This window comes from Podarcis gaigeae (assembly GCF_964106915.1).
Source record: "Podarcis gaigeae genome assembly, chromosome: Z".
In the NCBI taxonomy this organism is placed as follows: domain Eukaryota; kingdom Metazoa; phylum Chordata; class Lepidosauria; order Squamata; family Lacertidae; genus Podarcis; species Podarcis gaigeae.
Window position 1 is genome coordinate 31,785,583 of NC_139691.1, and position 16,345 is coordinate 31,801,927.

The 16,345-nt window shown below is 41.5% G+C and overlaps 1 protein-coding gene and 1 pseudogene across 30 annotated transcripts in view; one reads left to right on the plus strand and one right to left on the minus strand.

The window, feature by feature from the left end:
* LOC310836723 (putative G-protein coupled receptor 34) overlaps positions 1-16,345 on the minus strand; it is a 359,394-nt gene that overhangs the window by 163,932 nt on the left and 179,117 nt on the right. For 3 of the 29 annotated variants that reach the window (XR_014560187.1, XM_083722465.1, XM_083722467.1), the window contains one exon: positions 11,920-12,549. The exons of the other annotated variants lie outside the window; for them this stretch is intronic. Coding sequence is in view for 2 of the 3 variants with exons in the window: in XM_083722465.1 (XP_083578591.1) it covers positions 12,540-12,549 (10 nt within the window). In the remaining variant the exon portion in view is untranslated. Of the gene's footprint in view, positions 1-11,919; positions 12,550-16,345 lie in introns of those variants that run through there. 29 annotated transcript variants of the gene reach the window in all.
* On the plus strand, positions 597-1,064 carry LOC310837107 (DNA-binding protein inhibitor ID-3-A pseudogene; annotated as a pseudogene). The gene is made up of 2 exons: positions 597-719; positions 785-1,064. The product of its transcript is annotated as a DNA-binding protein inhibitor ID-3-A pseudogene (transcript).

Consider the following 16,345-nt stretch of genomic DNA (forward strand, 5'->3'; position numbering starts at 1 on the left):
AATTAAGAGGAAAGGACTTTGACATCCATATATATTTGACAGGCTGGCTCCAATACTTCCAACTGAATGAAAGACAAGGAGAATAGGGTTTGCTGGAGAAATATTGCAGCCACTGGAATCAGCCAGCAAGTGATCCGCAAGAGCCAGATCCTGGACTTGAAGAATTCCAGGCACATTTATCTTCATATTTCATTCTGGCCAAAATTATGCCAATAACCGTAAACTAAATTTGGCATCAATTGTGTCTTTATTTGGGGAGGTCTTGGGGGTCTTAACACGCAAGGCACCAAAGTCAGCCATGGAAATCTTGCAACACGTCATAGATTCCATAGGTCCTCTCCAGTTGTAAAGAAGATAGAAGAAGAGAGAGAGAAAAGACCCTGACTGGGGAAAGGATCAGAAAATATATACATAGGGCTTTTTTGCAAAGAGAAGCATTTTATGCGTGCACACAATAGAGAATCAACCAGGCTGGCAAGCAAGGGTCAGTATCGATCTCTCTCTCTCTCTCGAGGTTACTTGCTTGCTTCTCCCACCTTAATGAAGGAAATCCTGCCCTTCTGCAAATCCCTGCTGGTTTCTCCTCCTTCATGGACATGAAAGGAATCAGCCCCGTCAGATCAGTCAGGAGCTGCTAGGAAGCAAGCTGTGTGCTGCCTCTCTGATCAGAGCCTCACCATCACCCAGGGAACGAACAACAGAACGAAGCCCCTCGGCCAGTGACTCCTGCTGCAAAGGCCTTCCATAAAATGAGATGAGTCTTGCCAGAAAAAGAAAACCAGAGCCCGGCTCAGGAGGAGCCCAAGAACCTCCTTTACGACATGAATGACTGCTACTCCAAGCTGCGCAAGCAGGTGCCGAGGATCCCGCAAGGCCCCAAAGTCAGCCAAGTTGAAATCTTGCAGCATGTCATCGACTATATCTTTGACCTGCAGATCGTGCTAGAGGAACAGGCGAAGAAGGGGCAAGATCCGCCCGCAGCTGAGACTTCCCTACTCTCTTTAAAAGTTGCAGAGCGGGCATCTGAACTTTGTTCAAAAGAGGAGAGAAATCTCTGCTACTAACCTCTTAAAACAGACTGCAAGTGTGGGTTCCTGGCACTTGGTTCTCTCCAATGAGACAGGAGATAGAAGAGAGACCTGAACAGGGGAAAGGATCAGATGTTATAACCCCATGCATCCAGTAATGGAGAGAACTACACCTTTCTCTTCCAGATAAACTGTAGAACGTGGGTCTGGCCAGGCAGTTTCAGATGCCTTGACTGGTCTTCCAGAAACAACTTTGTGCCCTCAATCTGTTATTCTCTTCCAACAGCCTGAAAACAAAATTTGCAGGCCGGGGAGGGGGAGGCGTTGAAAGCAAGCCCACTTTTCAATAACTATCGTATGGCTGTATTAAACAAGAAGAAACTTTGCAGAAGAAGAAATTTTGTGGCGTTTGTGTGTCAGACTGGGCAGATTATTATTATTATTATTATTATTATTATTATTATTATTATTATTATTAGAGCTCTGAACACTCAGATTCTTCATGCTATTTTACTGGTCATGAGATTTCTTACTGAAATCACACACTTCCAACAATGCAGCAACTTGTGACAAATGTGGACAGATCTTTTGTTTGCTCAGAAAAAAGGGCAACAAAAAACCCCCACAACTTTCCATATATGCAGCTTGTATGTATATTTTGGATTATAGTTTTTTAACATAATTTTTTTGGGGTGAAGGGGACTTTCAAGAACATGTAAAGTGAGGTGTCTTAAGGCTGTTTTGCCTCATGGTTTTTGTTGCTCAACTCTAACAGAGAGAACACACATGTATCCTTTTTTGGCAGGAAGGTTGATTTCTTCATTCATAAATTCTACTTCCTTTGGTGTGTGTGTTTTTAAAAAAAAACTTTTCATAAAAGCTTTTTGCATAATAAATCTTAAGCTGGTGTTTCTTTAAAAAAACCAAATACACACACACACACACACACACACACACACTGCAATTCCTGCTGCAGTTTCTTAATATACATCAGCAGAGTTCATGCTTCAAGAGGAGAGAAGTGAACGGCATGGCTTCATCAGGCACAGTCATTAGGAAGGTTCATTTAGGGATTAATTGACAAAAAAGAGGAGGGGGTCCTAACAGCCAGAGAGGGCGCTCTGCTTGGAAAGCAGCAAAGCTATATGAAGAATCCCAAGCACATTTATTTGGATTTTTCATTCTCTCTGCAAGAGGAGAGAAGTGAAAGGCAGTGCTACATCTGATGCAGTCATTAGGGGGGTGCATTCAGGGATTAATTAACAAAAAAGAGGAGGTGATCCTAACAGCCAGAAAGGGTGCTCTGCTTGGAAAGTAGCAAAGAGATGGCTGCTCCGTCCCTTCCTCCTCCTCCATCTTCTTCTTCTGCTGCTAATGGAGGCCTGGAACAATGCGGGCCAAGTTCTCGGCTTCGTCATGGCTGCCATGACGCCACATTCACCCTGTCTTCCCTGCCCTGCTGGTCCATGTTGCCATTTGCAGAAGGGTGGTTTCCGCAGACCCCCCACCATCCCATTCCCCTTCCTCTATGTTAGGTAAATAGAACTACAGGATTTCCCACAGTTTCTGCTTTCCTCTTCATAGCTGCTGCTCAAGTACTATCTTTCCTTTTGAAATAAAAAATTGCAGGTTTCTCCACAGTTTCTTTACATACATCAGCAATATGCATGCTTCAGCCTTTCCTACACCAATATGGATCCAGTTCCAAACATGCCTTCAGGTGGTACAGCCACACAGTTCACACCCTGCCTTTAATGAACTTTTCAGTTACTGCACACACTCCAAATTTGCGGAGGATGCACCTGTGTTATTCGCAGCAAGGTATTCCCAAATCCCTCAACACAAGTGTCCTTTCTTTTTTTCTGCACCCAGATTCAATCCCTTGCCAACACCTTACCAGAAGATGCAGCCACACAACTCAGACCTTATATAATGCATGGATGAAATATAAATATCTCCTAGAACCTACAACCCCTTGGTGCATTTATACCATCGAAGCCTTTGGCTTTAGGAAGAAAAACATGAAGGGAAATTGGGCAACATATAAAATGTTATTAGGGGAGGAATTAATAAATTAAGAGGAGAGGACTTTGACATCCATATATATTTGACAGGCTGGCTCCAATACTTCCAACTGAATGAAAGACAAGGAGAATAGGGTTTGCTGGAGAAATATCAAAACTAAAGGGAACTCTAATCCAGCCTAAAGGAAAATATCTATCTAAAATGTATAATCTCCTCCACAATTTACACCCAGCCATCAAAAAACTTTTGTCTCACTTAAAGCGCTCTACCTTTTCTGAGGATGCACACCTCAGAACACAAAGGGACAGAGGAAGCTAAAAGGACAGGCCGCACAACAAGCCAGTGACTTCTGTCTTGCAGGTAAATTTGCATCAAAGCTTTTCTTCTCAGAATTATTTAATCAGAAATCTCTGTTAACTTTTTTTTAAAAAAAAAGAAATGAGGGAGGATTTAATTATTATTTTAAAATTAATGTTGGGGTGTGGAAATAAACAGCACGGAAAGATTTCTTTTTCTTCTTCGTCTTCTCCCGGAGATCATGATTTAAATCTGTTTGGAATACATTGAATTATTGTGGCCAAGCAAGATGCAGAAGAGACTGGCAGCAGGTTCTATGAGGGAGGTCAGTAACTAATTATAGCGACTGAGATGACTACTTGAAAGAGCTCTATGAGACAGCCAACAAATACCACTTCTTCCACAGCCTGGCCCTCCTGGCTGTGCCATGTTTATGTATGCCACAATGGCTGCAAGGACACTTCTGGTTCAGAAATGGAAGCAGCAGGAACTTCCAACACTGGAAGACCGGCAGGTCAAGATGATGGAGTTTGAAGACGTAATGCAGACTCAGCGAGACGAACTGTTTCAAAAGGACTGGTACAAATTTATATTTTATATGAAGGAAAATTGTAAACATTTGAAAACGTTTGTAGGCTTGAATTGAAATGTTTTGTAATGTAACTATAAGGAACTGATTTACCAATAATAAGGTGAAATATTATAATTTGACAAAGGGTAAATAAGTGCTTATAGAAATGCGAAGAATATGGAAAGTTATGTAGAAGTCAGAAAGAGGGAGGGCAGGAGGTCGATGCTCTTACAGAATAATATATTAAGTCATAGAATTATGTAACAAAAGGTGAATATGATTTAATGGAAAACTCAGTAAAAATTACTTTAAAAAAATAAAAAGAGAAAATTATTAGGAGTGGCTTTTCTTTTAATAAATGAACTACTTCATTGGCACAGCATCCAAATGAGGTGTAGTGGTTGTATAGTTCTTGATATGTTTTGTTTCATAGTTATATTTGGGTTACTGCTTTTTTAAAAAAAAAAATGGTTAGCTTTTTGTATCATAAAGTTCACAAAACTGATTCCTAGTATACAACTGAAAGCAGAAATGGGCTCACGATTTCCATCGCAGCGACCGAGATGACTACTTGAAAGAGCTCTATGAGACAGCCAACAAATACCACTTCCTCCACAGCCTGGCCCTCCTGGCTGTGCCCCACTGCCGCTATCCCATGATAGCCGGCAGCATCCTGTCTCTGGGCATGGGGATGTTCTCTGCCACCCTGTATTACCACACCGTGACAGGTGACCCGATCCTGACCAAGGTGGCCCCGCATGGTGGTTCCCTCCTCATCCTCGGCTGGATCGCCATGGCCCCTTGACACCCCGTTCTGTCCCCATGTGGCCCCCATCTCCCAATGCCAGGGCAGCCAGCCCTGCCCCTCCCTCCTCTCTTAGGCTAGCCAGAAGGGAGCCCTAGGAGAGGACAGATTTCCAAATGTCAGAGTGGAATCCCTTGAGGTCTTTAGCCCCCCCCTGAATGCGTCTCCGTCCTGCATCTTGGAATTCCCCAAATGCCAAATCCCTTTTTAAAAAGCCAAGATCCTTTCCCCCCCCAAAAAAAAATTGCAACCAGATTTGAGTTTGCGATGGAGGCCTTGAAATGCAATGTCTGATCGGTGCTTTCCAATTGGTGTTTTTTAACTTAATAAATGATGAGAGTGATTTCACTTTTTAAAAAACCCACACACTTTTTTGTGTGTGAATAAATTTATTTGGGGGGGGGGGAGAAAAATATATATAATTGATATAATGGAATATCTGGACTCCAGGAGAGACAAACAAGTCGCCCTAATGTTTCTGGATGCTGAAAAAGAATTTGATAATGTGTCTTGGCATTTTATGAAACAAAATTTAGAATTTATGGATATCAGTGAAAAACTTTTAAATGGTATTTGGGCTATCTATTCGGAAGAATATGCTAAATTGATAGTTAATAATAACTTCACAGGCAAAATTGAGATAACAAAGGGAACCAGACAGGGGTGCCCGCTATCGCCATTGTTATTTATAACAATACTAGACGTCCTGTTGAGGAAAATAGAAGCAACAAAAGAAATAAAGGGGATTGGTGTAGGCTCAAAAGAATATAAGTATAAGGCCTTTGCCGATGACATTGCCTTGAATTTAGAACAACCTATGTCCAGTGCAATAGAAGCTTTGAAAAAGATTGATAAGTATGGGTAATTAGCAGGCTTTAAGCTCAACAAAAATAAGACAAAAATATTAACTAAACATTTGGACAGTAAAGAAATAGGAGAACTACAACAAAAGATAGGTATGTCGATAGAAAAAAAAGTAAAATACCTAGAGTCTGGCTCACATCTAAGAACATAAACATCTTTAAAGACAACTATGAAAAGGTGTGGAATGAAGTGAAGAGAGATCAGGAGATATGGACTAGAATGAAATTATCAATGATGGGTAGAATCTCAGCTATCAAAATGAACGTGTTACTGAGACTGATGTTTTTATTTCAGACAATTCCGGTTATCAGTGGAACAAAACAATTTAATGTATGGCAAGAAGATTGTCTAAATATATCTAGCAGGTTAAAAAGCCAAGAATTAAATATAAAATATTGACAGATGCAAAAGAAAGAGGTGGTTTTTCCATGCCAGATCTAAAAATTTACTATGAGGCGGCGTGTTTTTGTTGGTTGAGAGAATGGATAACCTTAGATAATTCAGATATATTGGATTTGGAGGGATTTGACAACAGATTCACGTGGCACGCCTACCTGTGGTCAGAATGGTCAGAATACACAGAGGGTTTTTGAACCATACTATTAGAAAATCATTGTATGAGGTGTGGAGCAGACATAAAACATTATTGGAATGCAAAACTCCGAGGTGGCTCTCACCTCTGGAGGCTTTTGCAATAAAAATAAATAAATAAATATGGGAACTGAATGGGCGACATACAAAGACTTGCTGATGGAAGTGATAATAAAATAAAGTTAAAGACATTCGAAGAACTAAGAGGAAAAGTAGCCGATTGGTTGCAATACCATCAGTTACAAGATGTGTTTAGAGAGGATAATAAAAGAAACGGATTTGGAAGTAACAAATCTAAATTAGAGACAGAATTGCTGGGTAGTAAAATGAAAATGCTGTTGAAAATTATCAGTTACTACTGGAGTGGCACACAAAGGATGACGAGGTAAAAAGTGTTATGATTAGGTGGGCCCAAGATTTGGGGCACAATATTGATTTTAAAAGGTGGGGAAAACTGTGGACAGAAACAATTAAATTCACAGCATGTGTGTCATTCAAAGAAAATATATTTAAGATGATGTATCGATGGTTTTTACACATGTCAAACTTGCTAAAATGTATAGAAATCAAGACAAAAATTGTAGGAAGTGTAATGAGAAAGAGGGGAACTTCCTCCATCTGTGGTGGACTTGTTCTAAAGTGAACACCTTCTGGGACATATAATACGAGATAAAAATACGAAATACGAAATATAATTTTAATTAAAAAAACAGAGGCATTTCTATTAGGCTTAATTGGTGAGGAAATACATAAAAGTGATGTAAACATGTTTATGTATGCCACAATGGCTGCAAGGACACTTCCGGCTCAGAAATGGAAGCAGCAGGAACTTCCAACACTGGAAGACTGGCAGGTCAAGATGATGGAGTTCGAAGACATAATCCGGACTCAGCGTGACAAACTGTTTCAAAAGGACTGGTACAAATTTATATTTTATATGAAAGAAAATTGTAAACATTTGAAAACGTTTGTAGGCTTGAATTGAAATGTTTTGTAATGTAACTATAAGAACTGATTTACCAATAATAAGGTGAAATATTATAATTTGACAAAGGGTAAATAAGTGCTTATAGAAATGCGAAGAATATGGAAAGTTATGTAGAAGTCAGAAAGAGGGAGGGCAGGAGGTCGATGCTCTTACAGAATAATATATTAAGTCATAGAATTATGTAACAAAAGGTGAATATGATTTAATGGAAAACTCAGTAAAAATTACTTTAAAAAAATAAAAAGAGAAAATATATTAGGAGTGGCTTTTCTTTTAATAAGTTAATAAATGAACTACTTCATTGGCACAGCATCCAAATGAGGTGTAGTGGTTGTATAGTTCTTGATACGTTTTGTTTCATAGTTATATTTGGGTTACTGCTTTTTTTAAAAAAAAATGGTTAGCTTTTTGTATCATAAAGTTCACAAAACTGATTCCTAGTATACAACTGAAAGCAGAAATGGGCTCACGATTTCCATCGCAGCGACCGAGATGACTACTTGAAAGAGCTCTATGAGACAGCCAACAAATACCACTTCCTCCACAGCCTGGCCCTCCTGGCTGTGCCCCACTGCCGCTATCCCATGATAGCCGGCAGCATCCTGTCTCTGGGCATGGGGATGTTCTCTGCCACCCTGTATTACCACACCGTGACAGGTGACCCGATCCTGACCAAGGTGGCCCCGCACGGTGGTTCCCTTCTCATCCTTGGCTGGTATGTTTTGTTTCATAGTTATATTTGGGTTGTTGCTTTTAAAAAAAATGTTTAGCTTTTTGTATCATAAAGTTCACAAAACTGATTCCTAGTATACAACTGAAAGCAGAAATGGGGCACTTTTTCCTTTTGCTTTGCTGCAGATATACATGCTATTTTAATATAGCTCACAGAATGGCATCATGGCACCTTTTTACTATGTATGTGAATTATTTTTAAAAACTGTTACTCGCTGACATTTTGTCTGGTCAATATATTTCAGCTTCATGTTTAGTTACATGTATAATATTTTTTCTATTTTTTAAAAAGTGCCAGAACTCATGAGCACTTCCCTTGTTCTCTAATGGTGCCCACCTGAGAGGTGCTGAGTCTGTTTGAGCAACTGCAGCAACAACCACAACAAATGAGGGTTGTTTACAAGATAGGGAATATAGAATGCAAAATGGTTGACAATTCAGACTGCCTGCTCTGGTCCAGTCCTGTACTGACAGTACCTTCCCAGAGTATGATATTGTCATGTTTCCTACATCTCAGCCTTTCAAACAGTGGCTTGAGTGGGTGGCACCAGTCACAGATAAAGTGCCTTTGCCGGTGCAAGTGGGAGTTGGCCCCCTTCACACCTTTTGGACTTGGGAGCTTTCAGTGTGTTAAAAAGTCATTATCCACCTAGACATAGGAGGCGATAGCAGTGGGGCGGCTACAAGAATTCTTGGAAAACAGAGATGATTTAAATCCATTCCCATCTGGGTTCAATCCTGGCCGAAGAACTGAGTCAGTCTTGGTCGCCCTGATGGATGACCTTTGCAGAAAGGTGCCTATGAAAAACTAAGGGTTATGAGAATCGGAGGCAGTGTATCTTTACTTACTTGCTTCCATTTTAAGGGGGGAAGAGAAGCATGCATGTGTGAAAAACAATGTTGTCCAATGAAATTTGATATTGTGTCACACCAGGCCCACAGATTTTTCAAGAAAAATTCAATGGTGCATTAACGGGCTATCAGACCGTGTGTAGTTCAGATTCTGCAGATTGATTACACCCAAAAGACAGAAGATGCAGACTACTCTGTGTCAGAGCTGGCCCACGCCTCCTTGCAGGCATGTCTTAAGATTTAAGAGCATGGGCCTCAAACCATGTAAGGCATCTTTACAAGTGCAGCAGCCCCATTTCCGTTGTAAAAGATGGAAAAAACACAGTTCCATGGAACAACAGGTAATGTAGTGTGAAAGAAACATTGGGGGGGGGGCAGAAGCCCTAACAGAATAATCAGGAACACCAAAACAATAATCGCCACATCTAAATACAGCCTATGGCACAAAACCATTCAATTCTTCATGCCCCTGCTATTTGCAGAATCTACTGATCCCAGAAACAGAAGATGCAGCTTCACAACTCAGGTCTTATATAAACCATGGATGAAATATAAGTATCTCCTGGAACCTACAACCCTTTGGTGCATTTCACCCATCGAAGCCTTTGGTGTTAAGAAGAAAAACATGAAGGGAATTTGGGCAACATATAAAATGTTATTAGAGGGGGAAATTAATAAATTAAGAGGAAAGGACTTTGAAATCCATATATATTTTACAGGCTGGCTCCAATACTTCCAACTGAATGATGGAAAAGGAAAATAGGGTTTGCTGGAGAAATATCAAAACTAAAGGGAACTCTAATCGAGCCTAAAGGAAAATATCTATCTTAAATGTATAATCTCCTCCACGATTAACACTCTGCCATCAAATAATTTTTGTCTCACTTAAAACGCTCAACCTTTTCTGAGGATGCACACCTCAGAACACATAGAGACAGAAAAAGCTAAAACTTTTTGCAGCTTGATTGCCTCCAAATGGCAGAAAATTCAGAGTGCTCCTTGCAGGTGTGTCTTAAACTTAAATACCATGGGGCTTCAACCATTTGTGCCATCTAACCAAGTAAGCCATTTTTCCAACTGCAGCAGCCCCATTTCCTTTGTAAAAGATGGAATAAAACACAGGTCCATGGCAGAACAGGTAATGTAGTGTGAAAGAAACATGGGGGGGGGGGGTGGACAGAAGCCCTATCAGAATAATCAGGAAAACCAAAACAATAATCAATACTTCTAAATACAGCCTTCGGCGCAAAACCATTCAATGTATAATCTCCTCCACAATTCACACCCTGCCATCAAAGAACTTCTGTCTCACTTAAAGCACTCAACCTTTTCTGAGGATGCACACCTCAGAACACAAAGGGACAGAGGAAGCTAAAAGGACAGGCCAGTGACTTCTGTCTTGCAAGTAAATTTTTCGGATGACCCAGACCTTTTCTCAAAAGGGGGGGGGAGAGGAAGAAAGATGGAGGAGAAATTGGAATGTTAATACCCCCCCTCCAAATCTGGGGCAAACTGGTTGAGACGATAGCAGTGGGGAAGCTATGTAGAAAATCTTATTTTTTATAAGCCCCCGATTTTCCCCCAGCATAACTAATTTTTATTTGTCTTTGGCTTTCTGTAAATTTAATTACCCAAAGTGTATTTCTACATATATAGCAGGAGACCAAAACACTGGAAAGAAAATACAGTCTTGAAGGGACAAGTAAATTAATTGTGATGACTATGTTGGATTTCTATTTCTTTTGTTGAGTCAGAGTACTACAATCAAGTGCTAGCATATAACTTAGGATGCTTCTAGATTCCATGTTCTGTTTTCTGTGAAGTTCATTGTGTTTAACACAATGTGACTAATCAGGTAAATACTGTTAACCTTTTTTTTCTAGTGCTGTCAGAGTATATGCTTTTGCACATTTGAAGTTCAGTCTGAAAGCAAATTATGTATATAATAAATTACCCTCCCCCTTCCAAATCTGGGGCAAACTTGTAGAGACAATAGCGGTGGGGAAGCTACAAGAATTATTGGAAAACACAGATAATAAAATGCATTCCCCTCTGGGTTGAATCCTGGCCATGGGGGCTCAATCCTCCCAATATTGAGGGGGCCAACATCCCCCATTGGGCTGTTGTTATGGGGAAGCAAATGACAGCCACTATCAGCTGCAAGAGACACACACCAAAGGTAGCGGAGCGGGACATGCGACAGTGAGGATGTGGATAACCAAGAATGGAGCTCTCTGAACGAGAAGCGGAAGATGCTGGCTGGACAGCACGAAGACGCCCTCCGAACTGAAGGAGAACCTGGACCGGCGAGAGCACGTGGTCTTGGACATCCTATGCAATAACCTCTCGGGGGAGCAGCTCTGAAGCTACCAGGATTCGTGAAGATGAAATCTGGAACAGTGCAAGCTGGACAACAAGATCAAGCTAGGGCAGGAACAGCTCAAGTGCCTTCTGGAGAACCTCCCCACGGATTTGGGCTTAGCAGCAGAAAGGGAGCAGAACCTCCATCAGCCACTGGGACCAGCCGACCTCCCGCACCAGCATCTTCGCTCTGACACTTCCAGACGCGGCTGCATCAAACCTTTTCTTCTCATAATTATTTAATCAGAAACCTCTTTTAACTTTTTTTTTTTAAAAAAAAGAATTGAGGGAGGATTAAATTATTATTATTTAATTAATGTTGGGGGGGTGGGGGGGAAATAAACAGTACGGAAAGATTTCTTTTTCTTCTTCGTCTTCTCCCGGAGATCACGATTTAAATCTGTTTGGAATACATTGAATTCTGGTGGCCAGGCAAGATGCAGAAGAGACTGGCAGCAGGTTCTACGAGGGAGGTCAGTAGCTAATTACAAATAAACTCAAGCTGTCCCTGCTGAAGGAGTCTTGCCCCCCTCCCCCCTCTGAGCACCTGACAGTCATTAAAATAATGAAGAATATACAATAATCAAGCCTTCATTAAAATATTAATGAGACACCTGCTGTCTTGAACAATATCCATATTTATATTTTTTAAAGCTACAAGATAGAATAATTCTGTAAAGATTTTGTACATACGGTAACCAGTTATCGATTCTACTTCAACATGTAAGTAGGGGGGGAATGGTTAAATGTTTTTTGTTTTTTTTTGTACTTCACACGGGAAAAGAAAAGAGGAACAGCCTCACCCCCCAAAAAAAAACCCATAGTCACACACCATATCTAAATAAAGGACTAGCCAGAAAAGCTACAGGCCAGGATCCAAGGATGCTTGCATGCAGAAAGATGTACTTGGTGAATGTCAACCCAGATGTTGGATGTGGGTGCAGTTTGGCATTTCGTTTTCCTTTGGGCAAAGATCCCCAGTCAGAGTGCTATGGCTCTGTCCTTTTTCTCCCTCTCCCCTGCATGGTAAGATCCAGTGCAGGTCCGTGAGCAGGGTCCGTCCCCCCCCCCCCGTGTACCATTGAGGCGGTCACTGGATTGCAGCTATTTATCTCTCTCAGTGCCCAGTGAATGTTGCCAGGAAGTGACCTTTCCACGAAAGCATTGCACAGCAAAATCCCATCTTCCAGATCTGCAGTGCGAAGCAGCCGCCGTTGGAACAAGCACTTGTGTGAACCAAACACCTCAGGTGTCAACGTGAAACTGAAGCAATGAGATACTTCCTCCTTGAGACTCTCTCTTGGGCTCTGTGATATTATTATTTTTTAAAAAAAGAAAAACAGTAACAAGAGAAAGCATGGAACTGCATGCAGCCTGCAAACTTATTTGAATGACTTCTTGAGGTGGTTTATTGAATGTCCTTATTTATAGATTGCTTTAAACGGAAACAGAGAAAATAAATTCTTCATGCTCCTGCTATTTTCAGAATCGAATGATTTGCAGAATCTAATGAAAATTAATAAATTAAGAACTTTGAAATCCATATATATTTGGCAGACTAGCTCCAATACTTCCAACTGAATGAAAGACAAGAAAAATGGGGTTTCCTGGAGAAATATCAAAATGATTGGGAAAGGCTGTGGAGGGAAATGCATGTTATAAGGAGGCGGTGAAGAAGGAGGTAAGAGAAGGAAGCGCTGTCATGTTCTCAGATTGGGGACAGCCTCCCACCTCCTTCTTCCCAACCTGTGGAAGGACCAGACTCAAATTCCTCACCTCTTGACCCCTCAGCAAACGTCCAAGCTACAAGCCCAGTGTGAAGAGGAAACTTACAGTCAGAGGCTGCTATCTAAAGAAGTATCTCCCATTTGTAGAAAGGCCACTTCAACTTCATCTAGCACTCAGTTGCTTTCTTCACTGTCTTCCCAGGGCTCCCGGGCAAACTCTCCAGGCTCACTGACATACCTGAGGTCCATAGACTATGCTGCCAACCACAGGGCAGACGATTTCCACAAGCTGAACAAGGAGAGGGAATTCCACTACTCTGCCATCCAGTCCAAGCTGAATCACATGGTTTCCATGCTTCCTAGGAGGGGCAACAAGGCAGAAATCTACATAGGCTGCCACCCAGTGAGGTGCAACTTAAAGCCTAGGCAGCGGATCAGCACAAGCCTCATAAACCTCAGAGACTTTGCATTGTACATCAAATGACTGCTTCTGAAAAATGGGATTGTGAGTGTTGGCACACATAACTGCCATACAGGAGGTGCTGCTGGCTTGGTGGTTGTGGTTTTTTTAACTTGGCTGTGCCATGTAGAAGAATGGTTTGGAATGCCAACCAATGTGCACATTATACCTTGCGGCACAAAGGTAGCCATTGCATGGAAACACCTTCACGTTGCTCTTTGTAGCTTACATTTTGTGTGCGCCACTTGTAAGTGCTCCAGGCTTCACACTTCGTCAATTCTGTACTGCCCTTACAAATGTTGATTTCTAGTGCTTTTTTGGTCTAAGAAATCATGGGGTGACTTGGTTTTACCAAGGGACTATAATATTAGCTGTTTAGTTTGTTTAAAAAACCCCCGCTAGTGCCTCTCTGTTTTTGTCCCAATATAGGAGCATAGAAAAATATTTTCATTGTATGACCCTGTAGCTGATGGCCTGATAACAGATGGCTAAGAAAAGACAATGACAAAGACAATGTGCAGTGACTTGTAACTTTTCCAACAGCCATGGCCATATCTTAGGGCTCCTTTTAAAATTGTTTTTAGTGAAATCACTGACGTTTGTGGTGTGGATGTGGCTGTTCACCTATGTAGGTGCCTTCTTCAATGGGCTGACAAGGCTGAAACCGGCTCTCATTTCTCTCTCCACTATTCCCTTTATGAAAATCACCGGGTTGAAATTGACCATTCTTGTGAACTAAATTCCACCCAACATTGGGGGGATCTTTTTTTTTTTTTAAATAGTGGGTTGATGGCACAGTGAATGCCATCAACCTAGTATGATCCAGCAGTAGTTCCTATACAGAAGTCCGCTGTCACTTAGATCAGTGACTAGGCACCATGCAAAAAGAAAGGGTTTGCAACTGTGATTGTAGTATTCACCTTTTAAAATATAAACATTGCAAGTTTTTGCACAGTTTCTGTATGCACATCAGGTATATGTATAAATAAATGATCATCAACATCTTTATATCCCACCCATTTGGCTGGCTTTCCCAAAGGACTCTGGGGGGCTTACAGCATATCTAAAAACATCCAGCATTAAAAATCTCCTGATACACGGCTCAGGAGATAGAAAGGGAGAAGGAAGAAAAGGCAGGAAGGGTAACCATGTCAGATCACTAACTCCTCGAAATACAAATGTCTTCCGGATAGATTGCCCATAAACTCCACCCTTGGTTCAACATGGTTACCTCTTCCATGCTTAGCTAATCTGTTCCTCCTTCCTTCTCTTGAGTAAAAAATCCTATACCTTTTCCCCATACAAATGTTTAACTTTAACATATAAAATACACACTAATATAAGCAACATCAAAATACCAAAAAACCAGTATTATCACAGGGTGCCAAGCCAAATTTAAAATGTTGGTCATGGTAGGATTCTATGCTGAAAAGATGTCCCACCAATGGTGTGTGGTTCAATCCTGAATATCCTGAGTGACTCTTCTTAGCTTGTACTTTGCATTCTGGCACATTCCAAGTTTTTCCACAATCTTCATGTACTTTCTCATTCCTTTTCTCCAAGCTGACTGAATCCCTCGCAAACACCCCATCAGATAGCTGCAGCCACACAACTCAAACCCTGCCAGCACTGAACTTTTCAGTTTCTTCACCCACTCCACATTTGCTGAGGGTGAATTTGCATTCCTCTCAGCCTGGAATGCCTTCCTCGGGAGGTACAATGAAACCATTTGCAGCCACTGGAATCAGCCAGCAAGAGATTCTCTCTGCAAGAGGAGAGAAGTGAAAGGAGCAAAGAGCTGGCTGCTCCATCTTGTCCTGCTTCTGCCGCTGGTTTTGGGTTTGCTGGAGAAATATCAAAACTAAAGGGAAATCTAATCCAGCCTAAAGGAAAATATCTATCTAAAAGGTATAATCTCCTCCACAATTCACACCCTGTCGTCAAAGAACTTTTGTCTCACTTAAAGCGCTCAACCTTTTCTGAGGATGCACACCTCAGAACACATAGGGACAGAAGAAGCTAAAAGGACAGGCCACACAACAAGCCAGTGACTTCTGTCTTGCAGGTAAATTTTTCGGATGACCCAAACCTTTTCTCAAAAGGGGGGGAGAGGAAGAGCCGCTGGAATATTGAGATGAAGAGGAGGAGAAAGAAGAGTATGACAAGATTGGTAACCACAGAATGCTTTCCATTATTGAAGTTACAAGAGATGCATTCTGACAGAATGAAAAGCTTAGTACAAAAAAAAGTTTGTAGTGTGGGTGTTCACCTATGTTGGTGCCTTGTTGAAACTTGCTGCAGAAAAGAGGGGAAAGGATACCCTGCTAGATATATAGATATACGGATTAATCATATATATATATAATATTATATATAATATTTGAAGGGATGCGGTGGTGGTTATGGGGCTCCTATTGATGCGAGAGTAGCACAGATTTTATCCAGTTGTAGAAAATGAGTGAAAAGAACATGCAGATCGTGGAAAAAGTAGAGTGATTGAATTAGCTGAAAAGTTCATTAAGGGCGGGTGTGGCGGTACCACCTGATGGCATGTTTGAAAGAGAATCCGTTTTGGTGTAGGAAACTGAAGCGTACATATTACTGATGTATGTACAGAAACTGGGAACTCCTACAATTATATTTCCCTAGCATAGAGGAAGGGGGGGTGATGGTGAGGGACTGTGGAAATCAGCCCTCTGCAAATGGCCACATGGAGGACAGGGGGGATCTGGCGACATGGCAGCTGCCACCTGATGAATCCCAGAACTCGGCCCATTTTCCTCCAAAGGAATGTCCAAGGAATGGTTTGTCTTGTCTCTCCTTGGCAAAGTGTAATGCCTCGTTCTGCTGCACCTCGGTTTGGGGGTGGTTTGTTCCCACCCTCTCCTGGTCACTGACAGGTGGAAGAAGGCAATGCAAGCAACCACACTCTCAACACTGGCTCCTAACCCCAGGCTCGCCTACTTGCCGGTAACGGAGGTCAGAGCCAAAGTTCTCTATCGGTAGCCCTTTGCATTTCTCCATGGTATCCTTCAGAAATGAAT